We start from the raw sequence: 22,921 nt of genomic DNA, 5'->3' as shown, positions 1-22,921 counted from the left end.
TCAGGAGCATAATTAGAACGCAGGACTTATTTTTACGTAAGCTGGCGTGTTTTAAGCTTGTTGAAATCAACTCAATATATTGTAAACTAGTATAGCAGGTACTATATAGTCCACAGGTTCCACAAGTTAATTCAGACTGACGATTGATTATTTGTAACGTTAGAAACTAAATGAAGATGAGGCGGGAAGCGCGTGCGACAGTTGTTTCTCAGGCAACAGACAGTAGGAGACACACGATCAGCTAGCTATTGATATCGTAGCTATATTTATTCAAAGCAAGTGTAAGTGCCTTTTTTATTATTAACGTTAATGTAGTTACTTTGATTAATGTGGTTAAATCTTGAGGTATATTAGGTAACCGCTGCAAAACAATGCCACCAAAGCAAATATATCTAAAATCCTAAGTAAGTTGCTATAGTTACATGTTAACCTAGGCTAGAGATAAATTAGCTAGCTAGAATCTGATAAGCTAACGTTACAGTGGTAAAAAAAACCAAAAAAAAAACACTTAACTAATGTTAAGTTTAAGTTACTCTAGCGTTAACGTTAGCTATGGAAGACTGACTGACTTACGTCTGTAGGCCTACCTATAATTGAATCATTGTAGTGTTACCCTCTTGTAACATCAATTTAATGTTGAAGCTAGACATATTTACATTTTCTTCATGAAACAATTTAACGTTAACAACTAACTTACGTTAGCTAGGTAGCTAACTAATAAGTTTGGCCAATCAGCCGTTTTCTCAGCGGGAAACATTTTGACTGAAATTGCGTTCATGGCAAGAGGAATCACTCACGACATAACCTTTAATCATCACATAATGTAGTTAACACTTTAATCCAATTTTATTTCCTCAACTATTATGATTGTAGCTCGTTATTTGTTGTTAATCACTAGCCTATGTCTGTGGTATGACAGGAAAAAGGGGAACCGACATTGTGTCCATGGCTTGTGAGCAACAATTGAGGAAATCTCAGGTAGTTAAAACAAACAGGGTTGGCTGCTTTGGAAATGTACACATAATGTTTTAATAAAGTGTTTACTTTGTCTGCAAAGCCTGAAAAAACAATGGATTTTATGTAGCTAACTTAATTTAAACAATACATGCTTAATGCAAGTTCAACTGGATTATTAATACAAGTAATGTAGTGGCAGATACTGTAGGTGATATGTTTGTTGTTGGTATACGTTCCAATTTTAGTGTAATGGAGTTTGACATTAGGGATGCCTTGAACTGAGAAAACCTGCCTCAATATGTGACTCCCTCAGGGCACAAATATCCTGCCAAATGAAGTTACCACAGAACAGCAGTCCTTGATTGTGGTGAAGAAACTTCTGGCCATAGCAGTGTCCTGCATCACGTATCTTAGGGGTCTGTTCCCAGAAAAGGCCTATGGGAGCAAATACATAGAAGGTACAATATAAGACGGGAGAACACCCTTCCTCTGTACTGTTTGTAAGGTGTATTTGCCATCATAATAAATAGTATCGCCCAAAATACCTAAGAAACAACCTTTAATTGCATTATATTAGAACAGTTATGGTCATGTGGAGCTGTAAATAAACGATTATACCCAGAGCCATAGTAAGCAATTGCTAGTGTCAGCTTTCTGTTCATTTATTGAACTAAACTAGGGAGGTTTGAAAGCATGCCAGTATGAAATTAAATATTTATCAAGTAGGTGGGGAGGTTGTCTTCATTGTTTGGGAGTTTGTTTTTTGTTTTTTTATTTTAATGTGCACATAAAAGCTGCTTTGCACCATCACAAAGGACAGAAGGATGGACTGCTATGATACTGCAATGCTGTTAATGAAATGGTGGTGATGTGTGTTACTCTGCTTTACAGAGCAGAAGGTGATGATACTGAGAGAAGAGCGGAGCTGCCCTGGATCCAGTCAGATTGTCCAATGGTCAGTGCCTCTGGACCAATCAACAGGAGTTTGGCTCTAAATATAAGATTTGAATGAATATATTTTCTGGTTTTAGTATTTGTAGGGAAATACAGGTGGAGATACATGTGAGGGAATATGCTGTAAGGCCTTTGGGGTAAATAATATCATTTTACAATAATTGATGCAAACAGATGCATGTGACAGCTTTTTCACAAATAGCAGTACACAGTTGTGAGTGGCAATGATAGGGGAGCATCAATAAACAGTGTCACATATGGAGTGAGGCACGTATGTTATGCACGTTTTTAACAATGTATGTTAAATTGTATTATTATAATTATTACTATTATTTTTATTCAGCATTTTAGAAGTAGCAGTTAAGCAGTTAGTCTTTCCAGGGCAGAGAGGTCAGACAATGGTGTGGAATAGGAGACAAAGCCATAGGCTGTGGAGTTATGAAAAATAAATCCAGGAAAGTGTTTCATGGGTTAGGTAGGTGTCGGACTTAACCCCAGAGAGGGTCAGAGTTTGGCTGATTGTATCTCAAGACTAAGCTAATCATATGTCCTAGCATTTATTCAGATGTTAATTATAGCGACACATTTGTTTTTGGTATGTGGTTAATATGAGATAGACTTGATCAGAGGCTCAGCACCCGCTTCCTGTTTAATTGGGTTGATGTGTAATGATAATGTTTTCCTTTTAAAACTGGTATAATTTATCTTCACAGGATGCATGGATGCTTTGATGCTCTTCAAAAAAAATATGTAAGTCATTGTTAATTGTTTTGCAGTACATTGCACAAGCACTGAAAGCATTATCAGTTGCTTTTTACTAGACCAAAGTGATAACATTAGTAGTGTAACAATTCATGTGATGCATCGATGAATCAAATGTAAATTCAACTACATTGACCTGTTAATAAATATAATGAATCGTTCAGTTTCACCAATAATCGGTATAAATGCTTTGAATCTAATGAATCGCAATTCTTAATTATGATCAATGTTTAAGACTTAGTTTACACATTGTTTTGTGAAATGCAGCTCGGTAATCCATAACTCTGTCATCAGCTAGTCAGCCTGCAAGGAAGTGAACGTGAACACGTTGACCAGTTAATATTCCTGAAGAAAAATCTGAAGTAGAATACATGTACAGAACCTACCCGGCCACCCACCCACTCACTCACTCACCTATCCATCTAACTCACACACACCAACCTACTCTCTTCCATGCCAGCATGTAGCATGTAGCCTATTGATAAGTACAAATGTTCAAAATAGCTTTGTTACAAGGCTGAGCAATTAATTTGTTTAATTACATTTTGTATTCAACATATTTTTTCACCTTTCAGAAGAATACGGCACGTTTATTTCATGGATATAGGATTTTGGATTAAAGGTTACTGAATCGAATCGTGGTTTCCAGAATCAAATTGTTCCAAAAAAATATAATTGTTCCAAAAAACGAATTGCACACTGCTGAATTGTTAATCAAGTCGAATCACTGTGAATCCAAAGATTCACATCTTTAGATAACATGCTCTCGGGAATGGACAATCATTTATTTATGTGACTTTGAAGTATGGTCTGCCTTGTTAAGATTTTATTTATTTTTTTATACTTAAAAAACCTAATTTAAATATGTACTCTTTCCCTTAGCTGCGACTGGTTGTTCTATCAGTAAGTATATCTAGTTGCTTCATACATAACAATTTCAGCATTTTTCTTTTTAGTTGCCAATATATGCATTCTTTTGTGTTTTGTAGATTTACACGGATCCAGAGAATCCCCAGGTAATTAGTAACTTACTAACTACTAAAAACAAATGTATTCTGGCAGATCATAGAATATTTTTGCATCATACATAAAAAAAAACTAGTTAGGATAGTTTTGTATTTGTGACAATTGTGGCTGTGATATTGCTGAATTAACTTTAGCTAATTTCATTACAGAAGGTTACAGAATGCTACCAGTTCAAAATCCAATACACTGAGAAGGGACCTCAAATGGAATTTGAAAGGTAGGGCTTAATTAACGTAAAACATAATTGTAGTTGTTTATTTGTTCCTTTTCTATTTTCTTCAGTTTCGGTGTAAATCTTGGTTTAGGTTTAGGATGATCTAGGACTTACTTCACTGAATTTATATTGCTAAAGGGCTTCATCCAGCAGTTGGCATAAGCTAACCCTGTACAATAAAAAGTGGTATCGTCTTTTATTTGCCTACTGTCATCTAAACACATGCATATAACACAGCTCTGCTAATACTTTAAATGAAATCACAAGTTTGGCTATGCTGTGAGTCCTGTTATGGAAGGCTGGCTTGTTGTTCCAGCCGCAACAACAACAATGTGACAAAGATGGCCTGTGGCAACGTAAAGAAGGCCAGCATCCTTCTTGTGCGCAAACTCTATATGCTCATGCAGAACCTGGGGCCTCTGCCTGACAGCGTTTGTCTCAACATGAAGCTGTCCTACTATGATGAAGGTACCACTGGACTAACTATGACCCAGGTCACCTAAAAGAGTACATTTTAGCATCAGACACTTGTTAGAACAGTGGTTCAGGTGTCATTTCTAATTATTTGTGTTAATATTGTTTATGATTTATTATGGTTCATAGTTTTGTGATTATTTAATTAGTTGTCTCGAAACATTTGTCCACTTGTTCAGTGTAGACACCGGTGTATCATCATGGCAACGATAGATATATATGTCTCTTCACAGTGCTTTTCTCCTTCAGTTACACCTCAGGATTACGAGCCCCCTGGCTTCAAGGAAGGAGACAGCGACAGCATGATGTTTGAGAAAGAGCCTGTGAACCTGACCATGGGGGAGGTGGTCACCCCCTTTCACACCCTGAAGGTCGATGTGATTACAGAGAGGGAGAGGCTGGAGCAGGTGTGCTCAGATCCGCTTACCGGCCCTACATCTTTTGCATCTTACATACTCTCTTTCCAAAATGTATTTGGACAGCGTGGTTGATAGCTGTGATCATAAATAAAGATTCTGTTCTGTTTCCTTTTGACATGTAATCCTTTTGAACAGGATGTTTAATAAGTTATTATGCCTGTTTTGTGATGTTTTGTTGCCCCTGATAGCTCTGGTGGTAGTGATGCGTGTCCTGCTCTTTCTCTCTGGATAGGTCGGTGAGGATGAGTCTGTGTGTAAGGCAGAACGAGCAGCCCTGAAGATGGAGGCAGACCAACAGGCCACCACGAGCAACAGTCAGCCTAACAAACCCGTAAGCCTTTCAGTCACACAATGTAAGACCAGTATATGTGTTAGTGTAAGCTCTTTCCTGTTCAGGGTTTCTCTGCTCTGTTCATGGACTGCATGCCAATATATAAATATGTTAATATTTGTATTGGAAATTGTATTGTTTATAAAGAATTAGTGCACAGAATGTTTCTGAATTTAGTTTTTAAAACAAAGCCTTAACAAGGAGTGCAATAAGCATGTATATATGACAGATTTCTAACAGCAGAACAGATTTTTTTTTTTCTATCAGTTAGGCAAACCCTGTAAAACAAATTTTTTTTTACTAAGGGTAAGGTAAAATTAGTCAATTTTCTACAGCCAATGTATTGTCACCTGCTGCAGAAAAACAGATACATTTTATCCAGAAAATATTTTTTTGTTATCAGTGTCGTTTACCAGTGTTGAAAGACAGGAAGGCTTATCACAATAAAGCTGACTTTTCAGGTAAGGACCTTTGCGTACTGTGCCAAGGCAAAAAAAAAAAAAATTATTAACAAGTAATTTATCAGCTACTCTACAAGGGACAGTATTGCATTTTTGGTAATGAAACTATGCTGAAATATTGATGTATTTCCATGAATCTATTCATTTGATTGAACATGAAGAAGTGCAGGTGAGTAGCCAGGAGGATGTGAAGACTCGTGAGGTGAAACTGGACAGCTCACACCTCCCTCAGGTGAGTGCTCACCTGTGACTCAGCCTGGATGTCTCAATCACTGGCTGTTGACACAGTTCAACAGGTTCTGCAGCAGAGATACTGTTGAATCAGAGAGCAGTGAATCAGAATGACTTGTGTTTCAGATTGACAATCTGGTGATGAAGACCTCAGACCTAGGGGTGACCATAAAGAGGACTAGAAGTGGCCGTGTCATTAAGTCCATGGTGGTAAATTTACGCAGATCTTAGACCGCCTCTGTTTTACTGTATATTTTGGAAAGGCAGTATCATGAAGTACTGAATTTTGCCTCAGTCACTTACCGGAGGTCCTTTTCAAACAGAACATATCTTTGCATACATTTGCCAGGCATCTAATTATTATCAGTGCCCACCCCCACAATATTATTTAAATCTCATTGATGGGCTAGGTGATAGGAACCATTTTCACTGATACTGCCCTACCCTCTAACTTTACCATTTCGGGTAATGAGAGCTAGAGTCAGAACATGCTGGCTCAAGATCTGTTACCTACTTCCATCCCATGAGTAGCTCTCTTGTTCTGTGAAGCCATGTTATGTGCCTCTGTATTGGCCTCTATTACCGCGAGAAGCTCTGTTTGTGACTTTATCAGGGCTTGTCCGGCAGCACATGTGATGTGTCTGTTTGCTACGGGGTTGTGACTCATGTGCAGAGTGACTTGCACACGATAAGCAGAACAACAATGAACCAGATGGGTCATATTATCTTAAAATGCTCACATTCCAGATATTTAAAATAATGCATGTATGTTCTGAAAGTATCACTTTTTTAACATTTCAGTATGTATGCACTGTGTGATAAGAATATTTCAGGTTGCATAACAGGCTATGCTCTTATTTGCTGTATTCTGTGTATCATGTTCCATTGTGAATGCAGGGGAAGACAGACACAACAGTGTGCAGCACTACCAAGAACACGCCCATTCCTCAGATGAATGAACAGGTAAATATTAGTACTAGATGTACAAAAACGCCTTTGACTAAATCATTCATATGTGACTATGGCCAGGCCATTATCTGACCTAGCCTTACACTTACTGAGCACTTTATTAGGCAGACCTGCACACTAGCTTGGTAATGCAAATATTTATTTAGCCAACAGCAACTAAATACATACAAGCATGTAGACATGGTCAAGAGGTTCTCAAAAACGTCCAGTGAGCAGCAGTTCTGCAGGCTAAAACACCTTGTTAATGAGAGAGGTCAGTGGAGAAGGGCAAAGGTGACAGGAAGGTGTCAGTAAAGCAAATAACCACACAACAACATTACAACAGTGGTATGCAGAACAGCATCTCTGAACACACAACACATCAAACCTCTTAAGAGTATTGGCTACAGACCAATAAGTATAAAAAAGAAGTCTCATAATAAGTGCTCACTGAGTGTAGAGCAAGTCATTTAAAGTGCAATGACTTGCATTCTTTTATTCATTGTTTGTTTCCAAGGTGCTGTGTGGCTATTGCAAAGTAGTCGCACTAGTAGTCACAAGCAGTGTAGTTTTCTTGGTTGTATAGGGTATGATGATCTTAATACTGCAGTAAGAGAAATAATACATTGCAGCACAGGGCAGGAAACTGGTAAAGAACATTGTCTCCCCCGTGTGGATAAAAATAAGAGGCTTGGCACTTATGTATGATTGTTGGCCAGAGCAAAGATTGCCCTGGTCCTACTAGATTGTTTGGTTCAGTCTTAACTGAATCAACATGTCTAAATTGTCTAAATTGTCTTTTCCTAGATGTGACTTTGAATGTTTTGGTATGCTGTTTGTGGTCCTCATTGTGTCCACTAGAGATATCACATGCTCATGTCTGTGCCTTTATTCTGCCGATGTCCCAGTTTGCATTCCCCAGCAGTCAAGGTAAACTCACTGTCCCAAAGAGACGCAAGTTCAGTAAGCCAAAGGAGCAGTTCTGAAGTTACCAGCAAGTGAAAATTCAAGTTCAGAATAGGCAAAGAAGCATAGTTTATCGTTATTTCTGCATAGGTTTCCACAATTGCCAAAAAAAATGATGTTATATGTTTTTGACAGGATAAATTAGTAAAAAACATTTTTGTCAGTGTTAATGGGCTGGGATTTTGTACTGTACATAGTTATGCCTGAACTGCATATGATATTGACATATTTTTGTCATTAAAAAGGGAAATTGAAAATCTTAGAAGTACTGAATTTTCTACAGCTAATGGAGTCATGATTTTAATTTATTAGTTAATTTCTTACCCATTCATTTAGAAATGAGGTTTTCTTCAGCAGTGGTGAGTAACGCCTGGCCCCCAGTGCAGTAGCAGTGTCTGTTTTTCATTTGTATAACATATTATTCCTCAAACTCCATACTTCAAATGTCAGCTGATCGTAGGGGTCCAGGATTGTCCATACAAGACATTCTCCCTATATTGCCTGCACATTAGGGACTTAGCCTATTTAGTTTGGCAATGAGAAATAAAGGAGAAACTAAAAGAAAAAAAAGAAGTAATTAACAGGAAAACAGTACTTGTCTTTGAAAGTACTTTGAAAATAGATTGAGCTGTGTTATGTTTGTGGAAAGAGGGATTTGAAGTTCAATCGACCCCAAAACTTCAATGAGAATGTGAAGTGATCGAATCTTCACATCGCTTTGGCCTCATGGCCCTGGATGATGGTGCTAGGCCAGCCAGTCGGTTTGATGCTTTTTCCCAGGCATTAGGGTAGGTTATCAATACACTGTCTTAATCCACTGCCGATCAATTCGTCTTAAAAGTAGTGTGATGCATACGCAAACAGCCTGCACTGCGTGGGTGAAGGGGACAGTTCAAGAAGTAATCAAACTCCAAACAAGGAACTGTTTCATGAAATACATTCACAATTGGTTTTCGGGTGTGGGAGATAAAGTTTTGGGATGGCATTGACAAAAAGCAAAGGCTGCATGGCCAGCTGTGAAGAATTAAGGCAAGCTTGCGTTTTGTCTGTCCTCTGAGGACCTGCAAGTGGGAAGCAGGAAGTGAACAGTGTAGATGAAGAGCCATGGCCCGTTATGCAGAGAGTTAGGCAGACACCTAACATCTGTTTTCACGGTTTCCTTTTCTCGTGTTGTGTGAAACGAAATTGCATTTGGGCTGTGAGATTTTTGTTCTGTTCACAATCTCTGTCAGTCGTAGAGCAAAACAAATGTGGGTAAGATATGCATTTAGCATTTTAGCATTCCCTATCATTAGTGTTTCTTATTTTGTGTACTGTACTGTATTAAAGGTGGATTAATGTTGTGTATCAATGTGAGGAGAGGTTTATTTGCATGCTCAACAATATATTAACATGTTTCTGGAAGGAGGTGGTGATCAGTTCCACAAATTCTGTGCCATTTTTAAACCTCAACCTATGGTTTACGGCTGAGATGAATGAAGAATTAGCCTAAATCAGATTCAAGGCATATTTCTATTAGTTCTTAACACATTTGTACTGTGCCCCTGCTTGATTCATTTGTACACGTTTGTTGTGAGCAGCAGTGGAGTCTTGCATTTGAAGTTTTGGGTTTTCAGCATTGTCTGCCAGTGCTTTTCCCATCTGGAGACAGAGAGCAGATTTTAGATAAGAGATTTTCTCTAAGGGACCAAACTAGATGCAAGGGGAAAAACTCTTTGATATTGATGTTTGCTGTACTGTGTTCCATCACTTTCTGCCTCTGGCGTTGGCTTGAACAGTTCTGTGCATTTTGAGCGGAGGATTCAAATGCTCCCCTCTTTATAAAGCATTTGGCTGCGAGATTAGAGCTGGATCGTTTACAATAGCAGGAGGAGGATGGCGCTGAAAGCCATTTTTGGCTATCCCAGTGAATTTGAGATTAACAACTGCATTAAGTGCAGTGCTTTGCCACAACATTTAAATACACATACCTTGCATTTGCGATGTGAAATGACATTTTATTTAAAAATAAATAAAAAGGTCTTGGAGTTACTTATGCAGAATTGTAATCAAAGGGATGCTTGCCATCCATTTAAAAATGGCTCCATTTAGCATCCTGGACTGGACTGGATATTTCACTTTGTTCTAGCCATCTATATTCCTTCTGTGTTCATTTTCAAACACTGACTTCCCTTAAAGCTTAAAATTAATTGAAAGTTAAATGTTTATACACATGCTAAATGATAACACTAAGGTAGATCTCTTTATTTTCTCTTTGCTTTTCCACCTAAGATCAATCCGAAGTGTCCTTCTGAAATTCAGGTGTAAAATAATGAAGAACCTTTACCTTGCCTGCCTCACACGCTTCCATCCCCTGTGAGTTCATAACCTTTATGATCTGTGAAATGAATTGGCTTGACCTCATTCGCTAACCTTATGGCCACAGTTCTCTGCAGTTCTTTTTATTTGGCCTCCTATGGCTGTGTGCGTGTTGACAGATGGACTGGGGTTTAGCAATGAGTAATGGCCGCTTGTCCATTTGAAGGTATGAAGCAAATGATAAATGAATGACAGGCAAGTGCATTTAAATGGTAGTTCTTGTTTTTAAATTCAAATATAATTTTGTTCTACCATAATGTATATCCGAAAGTTAATTTAATAATCCTTTTAATATGTTAATAAGGCTGCTATTTTAACCACAACCAGAATCAAAACCATACAATGTAAGTCGTGTTCAACTGAACTTAAGCACGCACTTTCCCTCTGTTCTGCATCTGTGAATGAACCTACATGTAAATGTTACTCACAAGCACACAGTAATGGAATACCATGTTTCAGCTTAACAAAACTGCAATCAGCTAATCAAACATCAAGTACCGGGGGTGGCCTCTTATCTGTTGGTGGGTCAGCAGCCTGAGTCAATAGGAGTAGAGCTCTCAGTGGAATCAGTGGAGGTGAGCCTGAAAGAGGCCTTGCTCTTCCCCTGGGCATAGATTACTGCCTCTGAGGCTCCTCACGCTGGATATCACCATTATGCCTCAAGGGCTGTGTCCCCAGGGAAGGACAAGGGATGGGACAGTTAGCAAGGGACCGTGACCTCCGCGACCTTGCCAGAAGGGCAGTGAATGTTTAGGATCTGATTAGAGCTCTTTCTGCACATCTTCCAGGCCTCCGTTAACCCTTTACTGCTGGAATACCAAATCGTCACTCGCTATTGATTCCAGAAATGTCCATGTGCTTAGTGATGCAAACCCATGACTGCAGTGGGTGACGAAGACAGGCTTTAGGGCATGAAGACACTTACATTTCCAAACATTTGCCAATTTTACAATGTGTGTGCAATATAGCCCTTAGATTATAAAGGATTTAAGGGTTTTTTTGGCCTTTAAGTCTTAAACCTCACATATTTAGTATATTGTATGTAACAGGGATGCTCTGCAGTTCAGCTATGGTCAGTTAAGAAAACTGAAATATTTCTGGGATGTGTTTTATAATTTATGATGCAGGTTAATTCAATCCCAGGCAATTTCATGATTTACACATATCTATCATTTTAGATATCTGTATTTTTAATGGAAATTATTAGATTACTGTAAACTATATGTGAAATAAACCAAATAAAAGGATAGATATCTCACATATCTGGTTTTACTTCTATTATTCAACTAAGCATATGAAATATAGATGACCACAAGAGGGCACTACATGGATTCATAATGCAGTGCACAACATGCCGGCTGAAACTAACACATATTTTGCTTACTTTATCTACCACCTGCATTTGTCAATTCAGTTTATGCACTAAACCATTGAAGACTAATTTTGACACACTGCACAGCTTGTTCAGTTTAGCTGATATCATAAGCTCAGACTTTTTTCATATAAGTTCCTATAGGCAGAAAGCACTGTCCATTTATAAAGTGTGGCAGTCCATATGTACGGAAAGACTACGGGATAGCACAAATCTCAATGAGAGACAACACAGAGGTTATTGGGAATATATTGATAGATTTTAGATTCCCTTTCTTTCTACTCCAACAGACAAGCCCATGTGAAGCAGAAATGGAGCAGAGCAGGGATTGCAAGCGCATGCCAAAGAAACAGGCTATCAAGATTGATTCCTTTCCTGATTCTTTACCTTTGAGAAAAATATATTATGTGGTGTAGATGCAGACGAAAGGCTCAAAATCAGTCTTTCTCCTGCAAATGCACTTACTGTAGCCAAACATCTTCATGCCGTCCAGTATGAAATAGTGTATGCTTCTTTTGTATAAACAATATGTGATAAAAACACTGAAGCAATAAGAGCTATCTAATGTTATTCTATTCGGTGTGTTCCTGCAAGGCCCGGGGGGGGGGGGGGTTTGCCTATCATTTACATTTTTATATATCCATGGGAGAAAGTGTCCACCACAAGCATGCAAACCATGCTTAGTAGACCTGCTTTTGCTTTATATTTATAATTAACTAACAAATAGCAAAGGTTTATTGAAAGTACAGCATTTTACCAGAACAATACCATCCTGAGAAACAAGCATATCTGGTGTATTTTGGCGTCATCCAGTTGTGTTGATGTAGTGTTAAGAGCAGGGGTTGCACTTATTATATATATATGACGACAGCTGCTGCCCTCTAAACTGATTTAGCGCCTATGACAGGAACATAGTTTGCTATATGTTTTGAATGTTCTGTATTTGCCACACTGAAAATATCCACCAGTGTTTTTTGTAGATGAGCATGAATTAAGGAATGCAACTGATCAAAGACCACAAATCAGAAAATCCAGTATCTTAGGAAGAAAGGCCATTTCCAGTGAATGTTACAGGCATCATATTGCATATTTTAACTTCTGTGTTACTGCCCAGCTTGGTGCTGTCTTGAGTTTAATTATGTCACTAATATCACCTAGCCAGCATAGGAAGCCATTCAGGTGTTTTGCAGACCAACCTACTAGCCTGCCCCAGAATCACATGATAGGTCAGAGGATAGAAACAGAATGTGGTAGTTGTGGGAATCTGAAATAAATCGTCACAAGTGAACACAGTGTACACTTTGGTCTTAAAAGCCAGTAAAGATAGACCAGCTGTCTTCCACACAGAAGTGCTACTTTCAGTCGTCAGAGCCTTTATATGAGCACTCAGCTGAGCATCAAAGATTACAAAATGCATCTTGAGAAAGTTCTACTCCTTCTACCAGACACTATTGTGCACATGATGAACTTATTTTTCTTTATCTCATAAAGGTAACATTAAACTTCTGGGCCTACAAACAATGTAGTTAAATATAGGATGAATTCATTTACAGAGATGTTTTTGTATTTTTTTTTTCTTACTAAAGTTTTTATAGCAAGAAGTGTGCACATAAGTTCAAACTATGTTCTTGCATACCCAATGCCAGAATGCTGCTAACTGCTTGAGGGAGGGCAAAGTTTTATTCCTTGATTCCTTTCTCCCACATGCGGAGGCTCAGAGCGGCTGGCTTTTGACCCCTGTAGCAGCTCCTTCTCTCCAGGCTGAAGGATTTTCATCTCTGTGGGATCCAAAGGCAGCCACTTTCCTCCCTCTCTCCCTCCAACTCTATCCAACATACACAATCACAGCACCATTTACATTTCCGCAGCAGCGTGGAACACAACACCTCAGGCTAGCAGCAAGATAACGGCATATATCCAATAGAGAACACATGGCATAGGGGGAGCCTTGGAGACATGTTTGAAAGACCCTTGGACCCACTGCGTAAATGTCCTATGAATTCCTATGACACCTGTGATTTTTGTTTTTCATTAAACAGAACAATGTGCTAAACATTTTTAAATGTCTGGGCTTGCAAGTCAAATTTGACTCAGATTTTGATCTACTGTATATGTTTTGTAGGTCTGCTGGTTTGATTCAGATTAGTGTAAAAGTATGGCCAGGAAAAAATACAGTGTATACTTTACATTGACAGACACCTGAAGCAAGCAGATGAATCTGGAAGTTGGAAAGCTGACTTTGAACTAATAAAGTTTTGCATCACTTTTTTTTTTTTTTTGCATCATCTTGATCACATTGTGGCATTCGGACTGGGAAAAACTTACCTGAAAAAAAAAACGGAATATATAATATTAAAATGCTGCATATGACTTAAGGAGCCACCAGTGTAATTACAGGCACGCACACACAATTTGTTATAGTCAAAATATTTGTTCCTGGTCATAGGTTATGTAACATACAGGCAGCCAGCTAGCAAGTGATACCACAGAAGCAGATATTCAGCCAAACAGCTTCAGTGGCTCCACATACGGTTATAATAGATAAGTTATCATCAATTTCTTAGATGATCAACCATATTATCTGCAAGCTATCTGTCATGTAGTCAAAGTTCTCTGAGCTATAAACAAAACTTCAAATTAATTTAGTAGTTATTGATCCTAAAGGGCCAAAAGATGAATAAGAGCTGTTCCAATGGCTTGAGCGTTTATACTATAGAGCCTTTATACCATTTCTCTAATTGCTACTTTCCTCAAAAATAAGCAAGGACTACTGAGCTTTTACATGTTGCTCTTCATTCCAAAACAGTTGATTGGCTGAAATCAGCGAGTCAGATGAAGAATCTAATGGCTTATTATGGTTAAGTTAAGCTTTTAATGACATGTTGACACATCTTTATGCAATTTTATGTGGGTCACCTGGTTCAACGGAATTTGATTTGTTCATGGGCAACTCAGATGATTTATGGTTGGCATTTATATAGCGCCTTTATCCAAAGTGCTGTACAATTGATGCTTCACATTCACCCATTCATACACACACTCACACACCGACGGCGATTGGCTGCCATGCAAGGCGCCGACCAGCTCGTCAGGAGCATTTGGGGGTTAGGTGTCTTGCTCAGGGACACTTCGACACAGCCCGGGCGGGGGATCGAACCGGCAACCCTCCGACTGCCAGACGACTGCTCTTACTGCCTGAGCCATGTCGCAATGATCAGACATTCTGCCACCATTTATCCAAAAACAGGTTGTCATCAAAAGGAGTGAAGTGGGAGTATCTAGATGCAAGAAATCAAAGCTGATTGTTGTGTAACTATAGAGTGCTACCTTGTAGAGCATGGGCATCTTGCATTTCACTTTGTTTAAAATGTTCACTTTAATCTAATTTGGCAAATGTCCAGTATGAAAAATCTGGGGCAATCACAGTGTGCCTTGTGCAATGCAAGTAAAAGCAACACCACCAGTATTTTACCATTCCTGCTGTTGCGAGGCAGTAGATCTGTGGTACTCACAGAGAATTGTGAGTGGTTTTCACCTTTTTCTGATCCAGAGACTCCAACCCAGGTTCAAGGACATCCAAGAGACCCCATCAAAAGTTCAAAAAGGTTATGTTTAAAACATTTCACATTTGGAAATATTTTCCCAAATCAATATATTGTCATTGCATATCAAGTCTAGCCAGGGATCCCTGATAATACCTTCAAGGACCCCCAGGGTTCCCAGAATCCTGGAGCCAGACATTCAGTCAAGTAGTTATTATTACATGTCATTTGGTTGACGCTTTTATCAAAAGCGACTTACAGTTGATTAGACTAAGCAGGAGACAATCCTCCCCCGGAGCAATTCAGGGTGGATCTTATTGTGGCTACACTGGGGATCGAACCACCGACCTTGCGGGTCCCAGTAATGTACCTTAACCACTACGCCAGTAGTGCATATTAAACCTCAAGTTGGTCCTTTACTGGTTTTTAGCTGTTTAATAGATATTTTAGTTATTGGTACAATGTTAGTAATAACATTCATGTGTATACAGCAGTGTGCAAAGATCTGGGCAGCCCTGGTCAAAAAGCCTTTTCTTATAAATATCTAAGTGCACAGAAGCAAACCTGACCTCTAAATGGTACAACAATCATTCTTAACATTTTTACAGTTTCAAAATAATTTAAAAAAGGAGAAAGGCCCTGTGCAAAAGATTTGGAGCCCTGTCAGTTAGTACTTTGTAACTCCTCCTCTGGAAACTATAACAGCTTGTAATGCTTCCTGTAGCCAGCTAAGAGTTTTTCCATCGTCACTGGAATTTTTCCACATTCTTCCTGGCAGAACACCTCTAGCTCAGAAATATTCTTCGGCCTCCTTGCATGCATGTTTGTGATCCCTCAAATGTTCAATAATATTAAAGTCTGGGGACTGTTCCAAAAACCTTCATCAGTCTTTCCTGGAGGTACTTAATGGTTGAATTTGAGATATGCTATGGATCATTGTCTTGCTGGAATACCCAACCTTTCTTCAACTGTCTGAACTGACCTTTGAAAATTAGCCGGCTGTGTCTGCTACTTTTTCTTTCTCTTCCAGACCTTGCCTTGACTTCAACTGTTCCATTTTGTAATAATGTTTTTTACAGTGGAAAAAGCTAGTTTGAAACATTGAGAGTTCTTTGTAGCCTCCTTCTTAGAGGAAATTAACCATCTTCATTCTGAAATCCTTGGACAGCTGTTTAGCGGAACCTATGCTTGTTGACACCAGACAGAATAGTCACTGCAGTTGGATACTTTTGAAGGCATTACTTCAGAATGAGAAGTTCAGCCCTGGAATTATGACTCACCTGGGTCTGGGCCTGAGTAATCATCTTTTTAAAAAGTAATAACAAATAATAATGATTCCAAACTCTTGCACAGGGCCCTTTTCCTTTTTTTCTGTAATTCATAAACAGTGAAAAATGAAAATTTGCTTTAAAATTTGCAAAAAGGTCTCATACTCTGTACCATTTAAAGTTCAAGTTTGCTTTTGATCATTGTAACAGATATTTAAACCCACTGTACGCCTGTATTGGACAACCACAGCATAGTTCAATGTTCAATGTGTTGCTTTTTTGTTCAAATTTCATAAATAACATTCATAATAGCAGACAGCAGACATGATACGGATTAGCCTGAATTAACATACCAACCCTTCAAATATCATTTGGGAGACTAAAGGTGCAGTGAATTGCAAACAGTTTGACATCAGTCTAGAGAAAACCATGGAGGTGTCGAAACACACGCACGCGCGCAAACACACACAAGCACACACACACGCAAAATGCGCACCATGAAGGCCGGCCTTGCATATTTAATTCGGCTCGACATCCCACTCTTTTCCCCGTTGGGCTTGCTCTGGCGTTTAGTTTGGTCTCAAAAGACACGGCAATTCGTGCCACATCTACGACCCCTGGATAGACAGACAGGAGTGCGAGCACCCAATAATACGAGCCTGCAGTTTCCTTGTTCTGCTGCTGTGACTGACTGGAGATCCAATCAATAATAGCTACCCCCTCTCCTATTTCTGTCAAAGAAGACTCGCTTCAAAATCCGCTGTTTTCACTTTCCAATAATAATAATAATAATAATAATAATAATAATAATAATAATAATAATAATAATAATGGCTAGTTGAATAACATTTATTAATAAAAAAACAATAGGATCACTTTAACCTTGGCTATTGCATTTAACCGTTGAAGCAATGGGTATTTTATTATTATTATTATTATTATTATTATTATTATTATTATTATTATTATTATTATGTATATATCGATAATTAATTTAAACCAGACTGTAACAAACCAGCAATCACTTTCGCATAACAATGAATGATGAATATGGTTCAATAATATGATACTGATAAAGACGATTCGATGTTGTCGTTATCGTTTTGCTAAATTGATGGGAACATTTCTGCAATTGGGGCAACATCTGCAATCCCTCTTGTCCTCGGTGCACTTTCGTTCCAACATTTTCACCTCTCTTGGACCTGTGATGACTCTGCCTCGGGGCGATAGAAACACCTTAAGGGGCAGCCACCTTTGAATCGTGCGTTTTATGACTCCAACCATGACCCCTGGCCAGGGGGATCCTTCAGGCAAAGTTTAAACGAGCTCCCTCAGGTCCACTCGAGTTTTTTTTGTTTTTTTTCTCGCTCCCCAAAGTTTTGTAGGATTACTTGAATTTTCAGTTCATGTTACTTCTGTTTATTCGAATGACAGAAATAACACAATTGTATCTCTACAAATAGTTCTTGATAAATGCCGACTGCTCGAGCACACAACAATACACAGAAATGGGGACTGGATTTCAGGTTTGCACGTGATTGTGGATATGCCGAGGAGGATATTAAGCCAAATAAAATCAATGCGCAGCAATGTTTTGCGTAGCCTGGGTCTACTTCTTAAAATGACAACATTGCTTGTTTGTGACTCTCCGTGTTGCAACAGCCTACAGTAGAAAATAATCTAAAAAGCGATTCCACAATGGTCTAAATAAAATGCTAGAAAATATGAATTCACAGAAAATACAGGTATAATAAATAAATATACATGTATAACTCTATGCCTATTAAACTACATTTTCCCATGTTTATCTTCCTAAACCATGCTTACTTTTAGTCAGTTATTTTCCTCAAAGTGGTCTAGCGAAGTTATGAGAGACAGAAGGCGAAAAAACATACAATATGGGGGTATCGATCCACGCCCATCACAGCAGGAAAAAAATGTCGGTTCAGGGGCAACACAATTCCGACTGGACACTACGATCGATAGTGTACTCCATCAGCCGTTTCCATGGAAACCCGCAGAAAGAGGACAGAGCCTGCCATTATTTACACCTGTCTGTTCCATACCAAATGTGGATAATAGTGGCCGAAGGGTCAGGAAAATGGATGGAATTGGGTTTTAGGGTTTTTCTACGTGCCGGCCGTTTTTGATGGTCATAATTATCTTGACGAATTCAGGTTAAGTCAAGTAATTTAAAAAGGTAATATAAATACTAATCACAGCTTTGACAGTGTAGGCTACAAAGAATTATGGTGTTCAGAATATACAAATAATTATAACTTCATTGATAGCCAACCCTAAATTCTAGACCACACATTAATTCAAAACACAATGCTATTAGCATAGCTTCTTCTTGATTCTGATTTTATTTTGAGGGGGTGATGTGAAGGGTGCAGCTGCATTGTGTAATTGGGTTGTGGCCTATCTTTATTTACAGATATGTGTGAGAGAGAGAGCAAAGTTAGTGGTCTACGTGCATTTATTTGTATTGGATTTAGCATTTCTATGCATTTCAGGATGAAGGTTTAAATTAACAGGGTTGCGCTCTCACATTTATGGGAGAGGGCCTTAGTGGTTGACCCCAATTGGAAGGTCAAGCAAACATGATCAATGCAGTAGCCATTAGCTCATCGCATGCCAGGAATGGGGGGAGGGGAAGCTGAAATGACCCCACCTTTCTTTTGAAGATCATTTTTTTTCTCTGTCAGATTGGGTGCCCAAAAGGGAACAGCAATCTCACGAAGCATGTATGGGAACTTGCTGCTGCATATGGGCTTCTGTGGGGTTTTTGCTTGCTGAATTGATCACATGACTTGTTTTTGACTGGCAGCTCATGATGCCGATGTGTTACATGCTAACCAGGGAGGGGATAGGATGGTTCCATATACACAGTGTAGTTTGTAATTATTTGGACAGTGGTACAATTTCTGTTCTCTTGGCTCTGTACCCCAGCACATTGGATTTGAAAATGAAACAATGAGTATGACTGCCACCTTTAATGTGAGGGTATTTACATCCACATTGGGTAATTCATGTTGGAATTATATCCCTTGATATACCTATTCCCCCATTTTAAGGGACCAAAAGTAATTGTCGAAGCCTGGCTTCTCTTTCTTTTCTGATTAATCTGGTCTATTCAATCACTTCTTTAGTGCAGGTATAATAATGCTTTCTGTGTCTAGTCTTGATTCTAGGCTTTTGATTGCCTTTGGAGTCTATTATTAGTATTTCCAATCCAAAGACCAGAGTTCTGCCAATAAAACTCAAGAAAGCCATTATGAGGCTGAAAAATAAGGAAAAATAAACATAGGCTTACAGAAAGAAACTGGTTGGCACATCATTAAGAAGAACGAGAGCACTTGAATGCGTTTGGGATCATTGCCTTGCTGTGGGATGCAGCACTGTCCAATGAGTTTGGAGGCAATGCATTGACCTTGAGCAGATGAGATGTGTCTGTACACTTCAGTATTCATTCTGCTGCTGCTAACAGCAGTTACATTATCAATGACAGCAAGTGAGGCAGCACCTGTTGCATGTATACATGCCCAAACTATAATACCCCCACGACCATGTTTCACAGATAAAGGGGGTTCTTCAGCAGTTCCTTTTAGTCTCCACACTTTGCTCTTGCTATCACTCTGATACAAGAAGACCTTTTTCCAGTACCCTGTAGGCTCTTTTAGGTACTAAAGTGTAACTTGGCCATCCTGTTTTTGCAGCCAACTAGTGGTTTGCATCTTGCCATTTCACACCTGCAGATCTGTTTGTGAAGTCACCCACACAAGGTAGTAACTGACACATCCATGCCTGCCTCCTGAAGAGAGTTTCTGATCTATCAATTGTTTTTTTGTTTTTTGTTTTTCAATTATGGCGAGAGGTCTTAGCCTACTAGCTCCATCACAAGCTCACCAGGTTTTTCTAAATAATGTTCCAAACAGTTTATTGCTTGCATAATATGACTTTTTTTTCTTCATTATTTTGCACCCTTGATTGTCATTGGTACAACTCTGGTCCTCATGTTGACAAATGCCAATAACAGACTATAAACACTTAATATTTCATTATATGATATGTGCACTTATATGAGCAGATAATCATAAGTGAATTGCATTCAGAAGTTACATTTTTAAATGAAAATGGAAACTTTGTAAGCTCATTGGGAGGGGGGGGGTGCATGGTTTTGTTATTTAAATATCAAAACCATATATATACGTACTGGTGTTCATGATCACGTCAAACTTGACAGGTGCTCCTGGTCGTGTAGAATTTTCAATATAAAAATATAAAATAAAGACCACCCACCATATTTAAAAATGCATGGGATCTATTCCTACATAAGGTTCACCACATGCCGTACCATGTAATTCCAATGGAGAGATGAAGGGTAAAACTGATTTAGGATGAAACTTTTCACTTATTAAGTCTTCTGCTGCTGTAGCCTATCCACTTCGAGGTTTGATGCATTGTGTGTTCAGAGATGCTCTTCTGCAATACCACTGTGTCACTGCGTGAAAATCGCAGGAGATCAGCAGTTACTGGTTGATGTGAACATTCACTGAATCTCCTGACCCGTATATGCATGATTTTATGCATGTGCTGCTGCCACATGATTGGCTGATTGGATACTCACCAGAATAAGTAGGTGTACAGATGTTCCTAATAAAGTGCTCGGTGAGTGCATATATACCATATGACATTATACATTCTATCTAATTACAGACAGTAATGATGATGAATACCGCCCTTCATCACACTGCACACATGCATTCCTTGCAATACAGTAATCACATCAGTGTGGATTATGTTGGGCGGGGTCAGCACACTGTGGCTGGGAGAGGCTCTCCATCTTTAGCGAACTGTGACAGAGATATTGATGGGCACGTGTCCCTGCTTCACTGCAGCCTGACAATAGGGGCTGCCGGCCGTCCTGCTGACCTTTAATCCCAGCAGCCACTGCAGGGGTCATCCTTCAGCTCCGCTCACCCCTTTCGCCTCCCTCCCTCCCTCCCTCCCTCACTCACTCCCACCCCTGCCCTCTGCCAATCAATGGCAGGCTTATGTGGCTTCTCAGGCCTGCAGTGACGTGTGTCCTATTGATTTATCGATGCTACTCTAGGCGGCTGAACCCAAAGCCCCCGCTCAGTGGGCAGCTCGACTGCAGCCCCCTGGACTCGGGCAGCGCCGCTCCCTCCGTGGCTCTCTGCCCCGTGTTGCGCCGAAGGCATCGGCTGATCACACCGCTGCCTCTTTGATCATGGAGTTTCCAATCAGTCCTTGAGTCCGCGCCACTTCCCGCCGTTGCATTTCGAAGCAACTTTGAAAAAGAAAACAGCGTGGATACAATGTTTACACCCTGCCTTCTTTCTCCAGCTCCCTCAGCTTCTACCCTGCTCCACCCACGTGTCACACGAAGTCGTCTGAGCCGGGGCTCAGCAGGCTGTCCTTTTCCCGCCCCAGAGCCCTCATCTACTGTACCGTATGCCCCCGCGAACTGGAAACAAGGGCAATGCACCACAGAGTTTCAGAAATCTTAGTGAATGCTATCAGTTTTCTTTATGTCACCCATCATTCATGCACATGCCTTCTTCACTTTCCTCTACCCCCCAACCCCCCATCCACGCACACACACTCCATCCCCCCTCCCATCTCTGCCTTATCAGGAGATCCGGCGACAGACCTATCCGTTTGCAGTCAGGATGTCCAGCGGAAGAGCCTGGGGGCAACTGGACAGGCCCTGTCCCCTGGCCTCTCTGGGGGAGGGGCCCTCCATTACCACTGCCTGCTGACAGCTGTCCCGAAAGACAGAGGGGTGGGCGGACCGGGGCGTGACCTGTCCGCAATGTCCAGCTGGGGGTCATTCTGCTGCCCACGTCCAGCCACGTGCCGGACGGCCATCTGCGTCCACCGACCAAGGGCACCTACAAAAGCAGCACTGCAGGGCTCTATTTTAAAGCAGGGTGCCTTATTGCACTGCGTGCAATTGATTGTGAGCTTATTTTTGACCTTGGATAATCAAGTTATTCCAAGATTAAGGTGCTGGCGTATTATGGTGTGTCACCTGTAAAATGCTTGTTCATTGATTTGAATATTTTTTAAGCATAGTTATTAAAAATGATTGAAATTGGTTTACTTATTTTTGATTATAGTAAGAGTGGAGGCAGGCTGATGTTAGCGTTATTGCTGATCAATTTCATTTCCTGTCTCTTGAGGCTTTCAGCAAATGCAAACATTTCACTTAAAACATTGTTTTTTCTGATTTTCGTTTTACTTAAAACTATCAGTGTACAGCGAATGAAATCACTTTCTCTTATGTATAATCCTTCACCAAAGTAATAGATTTGCTTAAGATGTGTGTTTATGCTGTCCTTCCAGCGTAGGCTGAAGAGATCATAGGTGACTGACCCCTGCCTGATGAGAAAGGCCATGCCTTCTCCAATGAATAGGGATGAAAGTGTTTTTAGCTGTATGGGGATTCTTGTTTGTTTTTTTGGTGTCCACCTCGTCCTACTAATGACTGCAGTTTTAGAGATGGGGATCATTTAACCTAAGCTGTGCAGAATTTCTAAAACCAGGGGTCCAGTCATAGAAATGGTGTTAAATTAGAAAGGTCTTTTCTGTTGTGTTATGTAGAATGTAGA

General features: G+C 39.7%; 1 protein-coding gene across 1 annotated transcript; it reads left to right on the top strand.

Moving 5' to 3' along the window:
- The first annotated feature begins 203 nt into the window (after window positions 1-203).
- Window positions 204-11,889, top strand: hormad1 (HORMA domain containing 1). The gene is made up of 16 exons (XM_061247212.1): window positions 204-281; window positions 920-978; window positions 1,271-1,415; window positions 1,849-1,912; window positions 2,625-2,661; window positions 3,556-3,576; window positions 3,663-3,689; window positions 3,849-3,916; window positions 4,230-4,381; window positions 4,637-4,794; window positions 5,039-5,137; window positions 5,541-5,598; window positions 5,760-5,830; window positions 5,956-6,039; window positions 6,727-6,792; window positions 11,764-11,889. The coding sequence occupies exons 2-16, from the start codon at window positions 946-948 to the stop codon at window positions 11,887-11,889; spliced, it is 1,209 nt and encodes a 402-aa protein (XP_061103196.1). The 5' UTR covers window positions 204-281; window positions 920-945.
- The last annotated feature ends 11,032 nt before the right edge of the window (window positions 11,890-22,921 follow it).

Source organism: Conger conger, chromosome 1, assembly GCF_963514075.1.
Source record: "Conger conger chromosome 1, fConCon1.1, whole genome shotgun sequence".
Lineage (NCBI taxonomy): Eukaryota > Metazoa > Chordata > Actinopteri > Anguilliformes > Congridae > Conger > Conger conger.
The sequence above is the reverse complement of the archived record's forward strand: the minus strand, read 5'-3'. Positions and strand labels throughout refer to the sequence as shown.